The following is a 13,353-nucleotide window of genomic DNA, read 5'->3' as shown; positions in this document are numbered from 1 at the left end:
GAGAATATTCCAGAAAATGGCAAAGAGAAAGTTACAGCAAGGCAAGTCACCAAAAAGAACTTGGGGGGAAGTTGATCAAAATTACTTCTCAATTAAAATTACCGCCCCATCCTCAAGAGAGATTTTAATTAGAATTTGAATGGTGTGTAAGGCAAAGAACCTGATGTGAACACGAAGCCCATGGACCTGGATGCAGAGGAAGCACCAACTTTTAAACTCAAAGTGATGCCTGAACTCTTCTGTTCCCAAAATCACCTTTTCTCCTTCAAAGAATCCAAATTCTATGATGAATCTTTCCAAACTTGAACTCAGCTTTTAAGATCCAAGGATATTATAGAAGAAATTAAACTAAAATCTAAGGAATACATGTACTCTATAAATACCAACTCACAGCTAAATTAAAATATCAATCCCAACACTGAATTTAATTTGTTTTAGAGAGCTGAAAGACTTGAGAATTTCTAAAAAGAAGCCTAAAAAGGTGAGTTTTAAATCTGAAATAAACAGCAAACAAACCCTCCATGATTTAGGGTCAATTTTAATGAGTTAAAGTAATAATTGGCCACAATGTCACAGAAGGGTTGGGGTTGGATTTTAGGGGTCATCCTATGGCAGGGACACCTCCCACTGTCCCCAATGTCCAACCTGGCCTTGGGCACTGCCAGGGATCCAGGGGAAATCCTCAACCTTCCAGAATCAATTAAATCTCAGAATTAATGAAACCTTTTCCTTAAAACTCCAGAAACTCTTCTGCCAACCACAATACAGTCTAATAGGGGCTTCAGGGTAACACTGCAAAATTCTGCTTATCAGAAAGTTGCTGAGTAAGAGCTCCCCAGGAATGCCAAGTTGTGTTCCTGCCAGGACTTTTTGATGTGAATATGTTTTATCAAGTTTTCTTCGTGTGTTCATGAAGCTTAATTAAGAGTGGAAAGGAAAAATAATAAAATACAAACAAACAAACAAAAGACATGGAGGGAACATCCCCAACCACAGGGGCTGGTTTGTCCCCATGGTCAGTTGAGGTCCCTGTCCCAGCTCTGGAAAGAGCTGGAGTGGCAAATCAGCCAATTTCCCAGATTTAGAGAATCCCCAAAATCCCTGAGGTTGGAAAAGATTTCCAAGGTCAAGGAGTCCCAGCTGTGCTCACCTTGTCCCCCTGAGTGCCACCTCCAGGTGACACCTCCAGGGATGGGCACTCCAAAGCTCCCTGGGCAGCCCCTGCCAAGGCCTGAGCCCCCTTTCCATGGGGAAATTCCTGCTGCTGGCCAAGCTGAGCCTCCCCTGGCCCAGCCTGAGGCCGTTCCCTCTCCTCCTGTCCCTGTTCCCTGGGACAGATCCAGCTCCCACCTCCCAGCTCCATCCACACAATCCAGCACTAAAGGGTCACTCCAGGATTTTCTCTCAGCCCTTTTCCTGCTCTCAGTTGTCACCTCAGAACTGCAGAATTTCATCCATTCGAGCCTGAGGAGGCCACACAAGAATGAAAAGAAAATCCAGGTGTTGAGGTTTCCAGACACACTTGAGTGTTGCCCTTTTCATTCCAGAACAGGATCCCTCATCCCAAGGGATGAGAGTTTTTCCCACTCTGTGAGGGGAAAAAATGTTTCCAAATTCCACCCTGAGCCTCCCCTGGTGCAATTTGAGGCCGTTCCCTCTCCTCCTGTCCCTATCCCTCCTGGCAGGGACTTGTGCAGAGCCACAAGGTCCCCCCTGAGCCTCCTTTTCTCCAGGCTCAGCCCCTTCCCAGCTCCCTCAGCCCCTCCTGGGGCTCCAGACCCTTCCCCAGCTCCCTCAGCCCCTCCTGGGGCTCCAGACCCTTCCCCAGCTCCCTCAGCCCCTCCTGGGGCTCCAGACCCTTCCCCAGCCCCTTCCCTGCCCTGGACACGCTCCAGCCCCTCCAGGGCTCTCCTGCAGGAGCCACAACTGGACACAGCCCTGGAGCACAGAGGGACAATCCCTGCCCTGCTGCTCCTGCTGGACACACAATTCCTCATCCAGCCCAGGATGTTCTTGGCCTTCTTGCCCCACCCAGACTGGTCAAAGCCATCTCTCCCTTCTCTGAGAGGAATTTTCATGGATCAGACCTGGCTCTGGACATGCAGCCCTTGGGCCCACCCTGCTGCCCAAGGAGTCAGGACAAAGACAAAGCTGAACATGTTGATTAAAAAACCTTTCACAGCACGTTTTGAGGACCACAAGCATCATTTTTACATCCTCCCCCTTGCACAGAACAGAAGCATCCTTGGCTCTGGAGCAGAAGAAGGTTTAAGGTGGAAGTTACAATAATTTTTCAAGTGAAGAAGGAATCTTGCCAATTCCTTGCTCAAATTCTCCCAGGTAAATCCTGGGATACACAAAATCTCACAAAGAGGGGTCAGGTAAATATTTAAAAAAAAAAAAAAAAATCACTGCTGACAAAGGGTTATAAACACCATAAACTGACTTATCTTCTATCACTCCACCAACACCTCAAAAACAAAGCCCAAAACACCCAAAAAAAAAGCAAATCTCTGAGTACAACCTATTAAAGTGATGAGAGAAGATCCAGAGGTGAAACCTCCTGGCTCCTTCCCTTTCCCAGCACCAGAAAATCCACAGGAAAACTGTGGATGTTCCATCCTAGGGGGGGAAATTCAGGAAAAAAGCCTCATTGCCACCATCCCTGTGGGATTTTCCGCAAAAATCCTGCCCAGAACCCCAAACCCAGAGGAACCTGCAACCCCCAAGAGCAGGAAATTAAGGAGTGGAAATTTGGCCAAGGCAAACAGAACCAGCTGGTGACAAAGAGGCTTCTGAACCTCTTTGAGAATCACTGACCTGGAAAGCTGCTCGCTGAGTAAACACCTAATAAACTAATTACCAACTGGTTAATTAATAGTGAACTCGTGAAAACGCTCCTTCCTGGAAATCACAGATCCCAACCAAGTTTGGAAGGCAAGAAACTACTTAAACTTTTTTATCCCAAATCCAAAGTTTCCTCTCAAAAATGTGTTTCTTATCCGCCCCTTGAAACAAACAACAGCAAAATTTCCATTTTTTTTTTCTTTTACGACACCCACGGCAAAAGAAGAGAATAAATGAAAAATTTGGATTAATTCATATTATCTGCAGCTGAAATTTTGGGTTTAACAGCCTTGCCAACATCCCATCCCCAAAGGAAGGTGAATCCCTAATTGAACAGCAGGTCTGCCCCTCCCTTTGCTGAACCACCAACATTGGACAAGAAATTCATAATTCCCACCACGATTTCCCAAGTTTATCCTGCCCTTATGGGGGAGACAGGGATGAGGAGAAGGAAGGGGGAGATTCAGGGCTCTGCTCACAGAATGTTTGAACTCCAAAATCAATAAGAAGGTGCTGGTCCCACTCGAGAACTGCTTAAACAGCAGCTGAACAGGAGATTTAAAGGTAAAACCAAACAAAAAAAATGGAATTTTACACAATATCCACTCAGATTTCTCAGCTAAAATGGGGTTTTCACTTCTGTTTTGTGCCCTGAGCCCAGCCCAGCCCAGCCCCACCTCCCAAAACCAGTGGCCAAACTCAGGATTTGGGATCCTGAAATTCCCCCTGCAGTTCCCAAGACCCCAGTCTGGCTTTGCCTTTGGAATAACCAGGAAAAGTGGGAATCGCTTTTACCTACAGGGAACACAAGGCTGACTGAAATTAAAATACTCCAAAACAGCTCCACAAATCTCTGTTCTGGTGGCTTGGTCGGTTTGGGCTTTTTTTTTTTAGGGTTTTTTTTTTTTTTTTTCCTCTATTTTTATTGAAACTTTGTACAGAAGTTTGAAACAATTCCATACAATACTTCGAGACAGGACAAAAAAATGCCATGGTAAAGGAATGTAAACTGCAAGAAACACAGTCTGAAAGTATCCAAATACTCTCTAAATAAGAGTTTTTAGTTTGAAGACTAAATGCAGGAGGCAAAATAATATGCATACAGTATACAAAGAACAGTATACACAGGGCCAGCAGTGCTAACTATGAAAATTTTGCATCAGATTTACTTCAAAGATTGATAGCAATATGATAATTCTATACACTAGACCAAAATTAATTTATCATACATCGTTTCTATGACAAAAAAAAGGCTTGTCATTAAGGACAGTAGCAACTTACAATATAATTAAGCTGTATTTAATCTCATTAACACTTCTAAATCTATATTCCTACTACAGTAAAGGTTTTTTTTTTTCTTTTTTTTTTTTTTTCTCAGTATATTGTCTTATAAGATCTTAACAGACCTTTAAATAACACTTTACCAAAAGAGACCTGGATCCATTATAGTGATCTTATCTACATGCCCATTTGGCTTATTTCCAAAAAAAACCAACCAAGGGACAAGGAAAAAAAGGCAGGTTTCAAAATGCTATATATATATATGATATCATTTGGTTTTGGTCTGAAATGTATTTTAGAGAGTTTTTTTTTTAAAAAAAAAAAAAAAAAAACCAACAGAAAAAAGGCAGTTCGTTAACTGGTATTTTATATAAAATCTGCAGAAAAATACAACAGCAACAAAACCCAAAAAAATACTTCACAGATATCTAAAAAAACTTTTTTTTTTTCTCAGAGATACAAGGTAAAGCAGCATCACTTTGACACTGTGCTTTAAAAAAGAAGACGATGAATGAAGAGACTGCTCGAGTGAGATTAGAAAATTTTCGCTTTCTTCTTGAAGAAGACTACTAACATTTTGCACAGCAACTATTTTTATAACCACCTCATTTGAAAAGCGTTGAATTCCTGGACACACAATTGTCTTTTTTTTTTTTTTTTTTTTTTTTTTTTTGCTCAAAGTGTCTGACTTTACACAGTGGAAATTGAGAATGCCAAAGTGTCACCAGATGTCACTATACCATGAGTTCAAGATTTGGAACAGAAGTGAAGCAAATGCCTTGAGAAACCAACACCAGGAAAGAAAAATCAAAAGTGTTTTGTAAACAAAACAAAACCACTTTGCAAAAAAAAAAAAAAGAAAAAAGAAAAAAGAAATTAAAAGTTCAGAGATCTCACAGTGAAATCAGAAATTCTAATTATACATGTTTTACATTCTAGAACTACTCTTTACCTTAGGCCAATTAAAGCACATTAAACCATTTAATTATATACAAACATTTTCTTTAAAAAAAAAAAAATAAAACCCAAAAAAATAAAAATTAAAACATTGCACAGAAGTCTGCTTTTAACATCACGTAACAAGGTTAGTTTTATTTTCAAAACAATTACATTTAAGGGCACAGAACATACAGAATACCAAATGAACAGATGAGTAATTTTGCTTCTCTGTACATGCTAAATCCAAAGATTTCCTTGAGAAAGCCGGAGCTTGGCAAACTCCAGCTTCTTCCACGTCTCCTGTTCTCTGAAAGGGAGCGACTCCCAACACCTTCTCTATCTCAGGATTTAAAAAAATAGATATATAAAAAAAATAAAGCTGTTTTAAAGTTGTAAGCGTCTTTTTTTTTTTTTTTTTTTTTTAAGTGCTGGCAGAGCTCCCTGGGTGGCTCTGCCCCCTCCACTGTAACCTCGTGGAAATAAATCCTTTTTTCTCTCCTGGGTTACATGACTCTCATCAGAAGTCTCATCCTGGCCCTTCTGGGATCAGGGAACACACAAGTGGAGAAATAAAAAAAAATACACAATATAAGGAATATACTGAAGGCCGTTTTTATTTCTTACAATCTCGTACTGTTTCCTTTCACTAAAAGCTAAAACAGGAAAAAATTATTTTAAAAGAAAAAAAAATTAAACAACAAAAAAACCACCTCTAAGCTTTGGCAGAGAATAGCATCAAATCAGCAATTTAAAAAAAAAAAACTTAAATAAGAAAAGTCTCCCAAAATGTACTATTAAACTCTTAAGAAGCCGCCTTCTTTTTTTATTTTATTTTTTTTCTTTTTTTTTTTTTTTTTTAAATAAAAGGCTTCTCCCATTTCCAGGAGCAAAAATTCATATATCTTACCTGAAAAAAAAAAAAATAAGTTAAGGGAAATAACAAGAAGAAAAAAAAAAAAAAAAAAAAAAAAAAAAAGCTGTCATTCCAAACTCAGCTTTCCAAGACTTGTCATCCTAAGCTCAAGGCAATAATAAATAAACCCATTGCTGCAAGACAGAAGCACAACCAGCCCCATGCAGAGGGAGGCAACAAAATTCACCACTGTCCATTGTGGGAAACACTCTGTGGTTCTGCTGGACCAAAAAAAAAAAAATAAAAATAAAAAATGGGTGTTTTAAACCCCAAAATTTTCAATTTCCCCCCTCGGCAAAGGCTTGTTTACGCTATAAAAAAAATCCCTTCTCCTACACAAGGTCCTTCTTGCCAGCAGGCAGCTTGCCTGGAACCTTAGAAATATCTTTATTGAATAATAAAGGCCTTTTATTAAGTGGGTTTTTTTATGCAGCAAAGAATTATCGGCAACTTTCAGGACCTCTATGTGAGGCTGGAGAGGAGCACACAAAACACCTGAAGAGGAAAAAAAAAAAAAAGCACACACTGGAGAAAGAATTTGCTTTAAAAGCTTCAGAATCCCAGGTGCAAAGATGGGGTGGGGGGGAAGGCAGATTATTTATAATTCACGATGATCCTGCCAATGAGCAGAGTGATTAATTGTGGGGGCAAAAAGGAGAATAAATGATGGGAGAGATGGAGCACCTGAAGGACTCAACTCCCTTCCACAGCCAAGAATGTTTTGTTTTTTCCCCCATGGATCTGACTGAGCAAGACACTGGAATTCTGCCTCTTAAAACCCTTCCAAGTGTCCTGTTTGAGGAGAAAATGACTCAGGGAGGGGGCACAGAGGGCTGGAAGGAGCAGGGAGAGGGTGATGGAAGCGCCGGGAGCGCCTCCTCCAGCCGCGTAAGGCACCCTGGGGAACAGCACAGGGGGGCGAGGGAGCCGAGCCAAGGGGTCCCTGAGCTGAGCTGGCTTCCCAGGTGGTGGCTAAAGAGCTGGACATTGAGATTGAGGGCGAGGAGGAGCAGCCGGGATGATCCCAGTGCCAGTTGATGCTCCCAAGTCGTGCCGAGTTGCCAAAAGACATGAATCTCCTTCCCTGGTGATTGAGCCACATCTCAGCCTTCTCAAGAGGATAGTGTTGGGCTGAGAATTATCTTTTGCCCTCTAAAAGAATTATCTTTTACCCTCTAAAAGAATTATCTTTTACCCTCTAAAAGAATTATCTTTTACCCTCATCCCACTACAATCAAACTTTGTTCTAAATTCTTTTATCCTGTATAGAAATAATTCCCTAATTTTTATATCAAACCATCCTTCACAGCTCAGCCCACTAACGAAGCAACTCGAGATGCCATTAATTTCACACACCAGGATTTAAAATGTTCTCCCAAACCCAAACCAAGCTGTGGCCACAGAAATCATGAGAAAATGTGTCTTGTCCCATTGGTGGCAACGTCAACACCAGGTATGGTGACTCCTCTCTACAGATTTTGCAACAAGGCTCCAAGGTTTCCACTTTGGAGTGGTTCTACTTCCCAGCAGCAACAACCACACCAAGTGGAGAAAAGTGGGGCAGCTCAGCCTCTGGTCAAAAGTTTGGAATGAGTGACATTTAACTGGTATTAACACACCACCAAAAAAAAAAAAAAAAAAAAAAAAAAAATCACCCCAAAAATAGAAGTGAATCCTTTTATCTGAAAAGTGTTGGAAATTATCTACTAAAAGCCATGTGGGATGGCACCACTGGAAAAGCAAAATATCTCCAGCAAAGGCAGGATCGACCCAAATTTCATCTCTGCAAAATGGTTTTCCCCCCACAGGAATTGGTTCTTGTTTGTGTGCCAAGGAAACGTTGCTGGACCCCTGAACTGGTTTTGGTGAACGCTCAAAATGGTCCCTCAGTCCAATTTTGGCCCAGCCAGTTCACGCTCTCCTGAAGGAGCTCAGGAGCAAAGACAACTGGAGGAATTATTTCCATGCAAAGCCTGGATATGACCACTCTGTCCTGGAGAGGGAGGAGTTTAATTATTGATGGGCTCTGCTCCCAAAAATCAGGACCCAGCTTGGCTGGGGGGAAGGATGAGAGCACCAACCTGCTGCACACACACATCCTCCATCTGCTCATCCATCCTTCAGGAGAGGAAAGATCCTCTGGATCTGGAGACCTACAAATAGCTGTGACTGCCTGGGAGGAATTCAGGTTTTTGGAAAAATCCTGAGGACAGGACAGACCTCGATTTTCGGCACAGATTTTTGGCTGCACACTCTCCCTTGTCTCTCCTGACACCAAATCCCTCAGGATCCTTCTGAGGAGGGAGGGAGAGAAGGAATTTCTTCACACAAAGGTCACTCATGAGAAGGAGTTGCCCAGGGAGATGTGGAGTGCTCAACCCTGGAATTGTCCAAGGAATGTGGAGCTCAGGGCTGGGTGATGAGGTGGGGACTGGGCACAGCTGGAATTCAATTAACCAAGGAGGGCTTTTCCAAGCTCAGGGAATCTGGGATCCCCTAAAAAAAGGCAAAGTTTGACAGGATGGAAGGGGAAGTGGGAGAGGACGTGGGGCAAAAGGGCTCTGGACAACAAGGAGCACTTTCACCTCTCTCCCCCATTTCCCCTTCCTTGCCTTTCCAGTTGTTCTCACCTGCAGCACTGGGGCTGCAGGGATTCCTCCCAGACACAGCAGAGGAAAACCCTTCTGGTTTAAATAAAACAGTTTTTCAAGACATGCAAAGCCTCATGTTTCTCTTTTTTCCCCAAGAGGTAGAACCTACAAACGGATTTTTCCCTAAAAAGAAGCTAATCCTGACAGTGTCCTCAAGGTTCAGAGGCTGCAGAGGCTGAATGAATCTTTTCGGCCATTTACTGAAACTCAAGAAATTCTGCCTAAACCTGAGGAAAAAAAATCCTTCCACGGAAGTGGCAGAGCCCTGGAACAGCTGCTCAAGGACATTCCAAACCCATCCTAAAAATTCTGGGATTCTTCAATTTTAATATACTGCACACCCCACAGAAATAATTATTTCTTTTTCCTCCTCCTCCATTGACAGTTTGTCATCTCCAGGCTTATTTTTGTTTTAATTTTTTTCTCTTTTTTCTTTTTTTTTTAATACAGAAACTTTTCAGTAATGGAATTTACATTGGATAAAAATCAAAAATTTTCTTACAAAGAATAAAAAAAAAGGCAGAAAGCTGCTAAGAGCTATCATGTTTTAAGTGCTATAAAATGAGACAAAACAGCTTCCTGTTGTTGCCAGAAGAAAAAAACGAGAAACTGGAAAAAAAAAAAAAAAAAAAAAAAAAAAAAAAAAAAAAAAAAAAAAGCAGTGAGTGCAATTAAAAAGTGCTAAGTTGGCCAAGGTAATACAGTTATTTTATAAATGTGCATCACAGCTCTGCATTTAAAAAAAAATCTTTTGACACAGCTTTAATCACTCAGCTTTTACACACTGGTAACTGATTACCTGTTATCTTCACTTAGTGCTGACTGAGCTGTAACTGCCTGACTTCAAACACAGCCACCTGCCTGCCTTTGGTATATTTATACACAGAAAAACAAAAGGTTAGTGCTGCAAATGGAAAAAAAAAAAAAAAAAAAAAAAAAAAAAAAAAAAAAAAAAAAAAAAACACCAACACAAAAGGGAAAAAAGAAAAAGCCACCACAGGACAGGTTCTGCTCTCAGCAGAGGGAGGACAACACATTTCAAATGGTCTCGAAATAGGCTAAAGCTGAGTTGATCTTACAATTATAGCGTAAACAATGCCTGGGTTGTGGTTATGTTGTTTGAAAAGAAAAGAAAAACCAAAAAAATCTCCAGAGACCTGTATCAACTTCTGTATGTTTAAGCCATACCCTTAAAAGTTCACTATTCACTCACAAAGAGAAGTAGACAAACATGAAGATTCCAAGCGAACAGACACAGACCAGTCCAGTATTTAGTAATAGTTTAACTTTTGGAGTCTCTTCCAGCATTTGTAAACAAATAGTCTCTTCCTCGGCCTCCCGAACCACTCTCTTGTTTACGTTTTTACTTTTAAAGCCACAGAACCAATCTATGAATTTCAACTGTCTCGCCTTGTCGTCAGTCCCCTCCTCTATCTCGTGCTTTTTCTCCCCCATCAGGGCGGCCTGTCCGTTGGAATAACAATCCACGGGCGTCTCCACCTCCGAGTGGCTCACCGACATCACCGGGTTGCTGTCCTCCCTGCACGTCACCAGGAGGTTGATGTCCTCCGGCTTCACGTTCTTAATGTTCTCCTCCGACTTCCCGTTGGGAATCATGTGGTTGGCGTTCTCGTTGCACTTGAGGACGCTCTTCTCCTGCGCCTGGTACAGCTCGCCCTTGCCGGCGCTCTCGGGCGCGCCGCGCTTCATCAGCGCCCAGAACGTGGTGGTCCTCACCTGCTCCTTGGTGGGCGGTGGCGTCAGCAAGCTCACCACCACCGTCACCACCCCGGTGACCCAGAACAGCCCCGTGGCCACGTACATGTAATGGATGTTCTTGATGAAGCCGGGCCTGGTGTCCGGCTGGTCGCACTCGGGAGCGCGGTAGAAGAAAGCCAGGATCAGGCGGGTGGCGCCCAGGATGAAGCCGGCCATGCCGCCGTAGAAAGCTCCCTGCTCGTTGCAGCGCTTCCAGAAGATGGCCATGAGGAACAGGGCGGCCACCGGCGGCGTCAGGTAATCCGCCACCTCCTGGATGTACAGGTACATCTGCCCGCCCTGCATCTCCACGATGATGGGCACCCAGGCGATGCTGATCACCACCATGAAGGCCACGAACACCCTGCCCACCACCATCAGCTCCCGGGAGGTCGCGCTCTTCCGGATGAGCTTGTAGACGTCGAGCGTGAAGATGGTGCTGGCGCTGTTGAAGATGGAGTCCAGGTCGCTCATCAGGGCGGCGATCATCACGGCCATCATGAGCCCGCGCAGCCCCACGGGCACCAGGTTCATCACCAGGCGCGGGTAGGCGATGTTGGAGCAGCCGGCCCGGCTCCCGCACACCTGGAAGCAGTGCTCGGGGTTGATGCAGGCGATATCGTCCACAAAAAGGATGCGGGAGATCATCCCCGGCACCACGATGATGAACATGGGCAGCAGCTTCAAGAAGCCGGCCATGAGGGTGGAGCCTTTGGCGTGAGCGATGTTTTTGGCGGCCAGAACTCTCTGCACGATGACTTGGTCGGCGCACCAGTACCACACCGAGGCCGGGGTCTGTCCCAGCAGAAACCCGGGCCAGGGAATGTCCTCGTCCGTCGGCTCGCGCAGCATTTTCAGAGAGTCGGGCTTCGGGTGCACGTTGCAGGAGTTGGTGTTGGAGATGTTGTAGGTTAGGAGGATGGAGGTGACGTTGGGCGTCGCCAACATGTACCTCCTTTTCACTTCTTCGAAGCCGCCGACCTGCATGAGGCTTATGATCATGAGTGTGAGGGCCCCGATGATCATAAGCAGCGCTTGGAGGGTGTCCGTGTAGATGACGGCCACCAGCCCTCCGGTCACCGTCAGCAGCGCCGTCATTCCGATCAGCAGGATCACCGACAGGTAGAGGTTCCACCCTAGGGACTCTTGGATAAAAAGCGCCCCTGAATACAAGTCAACCGAGAGTTTGGTGAAGATATAAAGAAGCAGAGACAACGCTGCAAAATAGATTTGAATCCTATGCCCTCCGAACCGCTTGGACAAGTATTCGGGCATGGTGTACACTCCCGACCGGATGTAGACTGGCACGAAGACCCATCCCAAAAGCTGCAAAAGCATTAAGGCGTTGAACTCCCACGCGCCTACGGCGAATCCGCTCGCCGCTCCAGATCCTGCGAGCCCAATGAAATGTTCACTTCCAATATTGCTCACAAACAACGAGGCCCCGATAGCTACCCAGGTCATAGAACGCCCTGCCAAAAAGTAGCCACTCACGGTGCTCCGATTGTTTCTCCACATGGCAAAGAAACCTATGCACATTACGAGCACGAAGTACAGGGCCACAATGGCAATGTCTGCTGGCTCCAAAGCAGACCTCATTTTGTAACCAAAAAAAAGCCTTCGCTGACGTCCACTTCTCGCCCCCCAGCCAACGTCTCTTAAGCACCACGTGAACCAGTTTTAACCAAAATCAACACAGCGGGTCAAATTCTTTGTCCCTTGGTTTGCTGTCCTGATGCTGGTGGCAGTGGTACATTTACTTTTCTCCGCTTCTCAAATTTGGGAACTTAGCACGCACTTTTAATCCACATTCCACAAGAGCATCAGCCTTAACTCAGTTGATGTAGGAGAAATTCTTAGTTGCAGCTAAGTTTAGTGAGGCCTACTGTACCAACCCTGCAAGGCAGCAAAGACAAAAGACAAAGATTGAATTAGAGAGGAATTTCACGAAGTAATGAGAAAAAATTTGAAGTGTAGTAAAACAAATCACTGAACACCACAGATTTTTCCCCCTTTATATTTCCTGCAATCCATAACAGACATCATTCAATATTTGTAGGGCTAAGTGGTAAAAGCCTTTTACAAGTCAACTTTAATGGTCACAGGAACCTTCAGAGACGCAGCGATTCGGGAGGATTGAGTGACCCAAATTTCCCACAACGCGGCAAGTAATAAAAACACTTTTTCTTTTTCTTTACTCTGCTGTCTCACAAGTCTCCTCAAGCCACTAACCAAATCTTTCAAGTAATCTCAGGAAAATAAAATTAAAATAATCCAACAAATACCAATGGCTGTGGAGCACTGGCTCAGCATTTTCTGCACTGCACCCCCTAAATCCTGGGAGATTCTGGCACTACAGAAATCCACTTGAGACACCAGCTGGCTGCTAGAAAAATCAAAGTGAAGTCACAGCTCTGTCAAAAAAAACAACATCCATTTCAAATCAGCTGGAGAATCAAGGTTATTCTGCAGGTTTTGAGGCGAGTTTGCTCCTGTCTGGGGTAGAGATAATCACAGAGTTATTTTTTCACTTGGAAAGCTCTCCATACACATCCATGGGATCCTAGGGGAGAAAATAACCCATTCCAGCAAGTGGCAGAAGCAAAACTCCGCCTGACATCCCATTTTAGTGCTTTGGATACCCACACCTGGGGTTTTGTGGGTGCACCAGACGCACAGGAGGGAACACTGGGGGGATTCTGGCAGCAGTCACAGCTGGAAGGATGTCAGGAAATGCCCTTCCCAGCATCCATTCTCATCCCAGAACAGAGAGGTGGAGGGCAGGGAGGCAAAGCCTTCCCTATCGTGCTCTTCCCGAATTCCCAATCCCATCTGAGAGCTCCCAAATGTGCCAGGAAACAAAACCCATTTTGCCAAGCAGGACTGAAGAGCTGGAAGGGAAGGGGACAATGAAGATTTGGTGGCAGAGAAAAGGGCACTGAGGAGCTGCGTGGTGGCTCCCGC

The 13,353-nt window shown here is 44.2% G+C and overlaps 2 protein-coding genes across 3 annotated transcripts in view; both read right to left on the bottom strand.

Annotated features, from left to right (window-relative positions):
- Positions 1–13,353, bottom strand: part of MRPS6 (mitochondrial ribosomal protein S6) — a 54,811-nt gene that overhangs the window by 28,921 nt on the left and 12,537 nt on the right. The window lies entirely within an intron of this gene.
- On the bottom strand, positions 4,768–12,600 carry SLC5A3 (solute carrier family 5 member 3). Its single transcript, XM_083855893.1, has 2 exons — positions 9,845–12,600; positions 4,768–5,974 (listed from the first exon to the last, which is right to left on the bottom strand). The coding sequence occupies exons 1-2, from the start codon at positions 11,986–11,988 to the stop codon at positions 5,971–5,973; spliced, it is 2,148 nt and encodes a 715-aa protein (XP_083712019.1). The 5' UTR covers positions 11,989–12,600; the 3' UTR covers positions 4,768–5,970.

This window comes from Zosterops lateralis (genome assembly GCF_965231275.1).
Source record: "Zosterops lateralis genome assembly, chromosome: 2".
Lineage (NCBI taxonomy): Eukaryota > Metazoa > Chordata > Aves > Passeriformes > Zosteropidae > Zosterops > Zosterops lateralis.
This window is presented reverse-complemented; position numbering and strand designations above follow the sequence as displayed.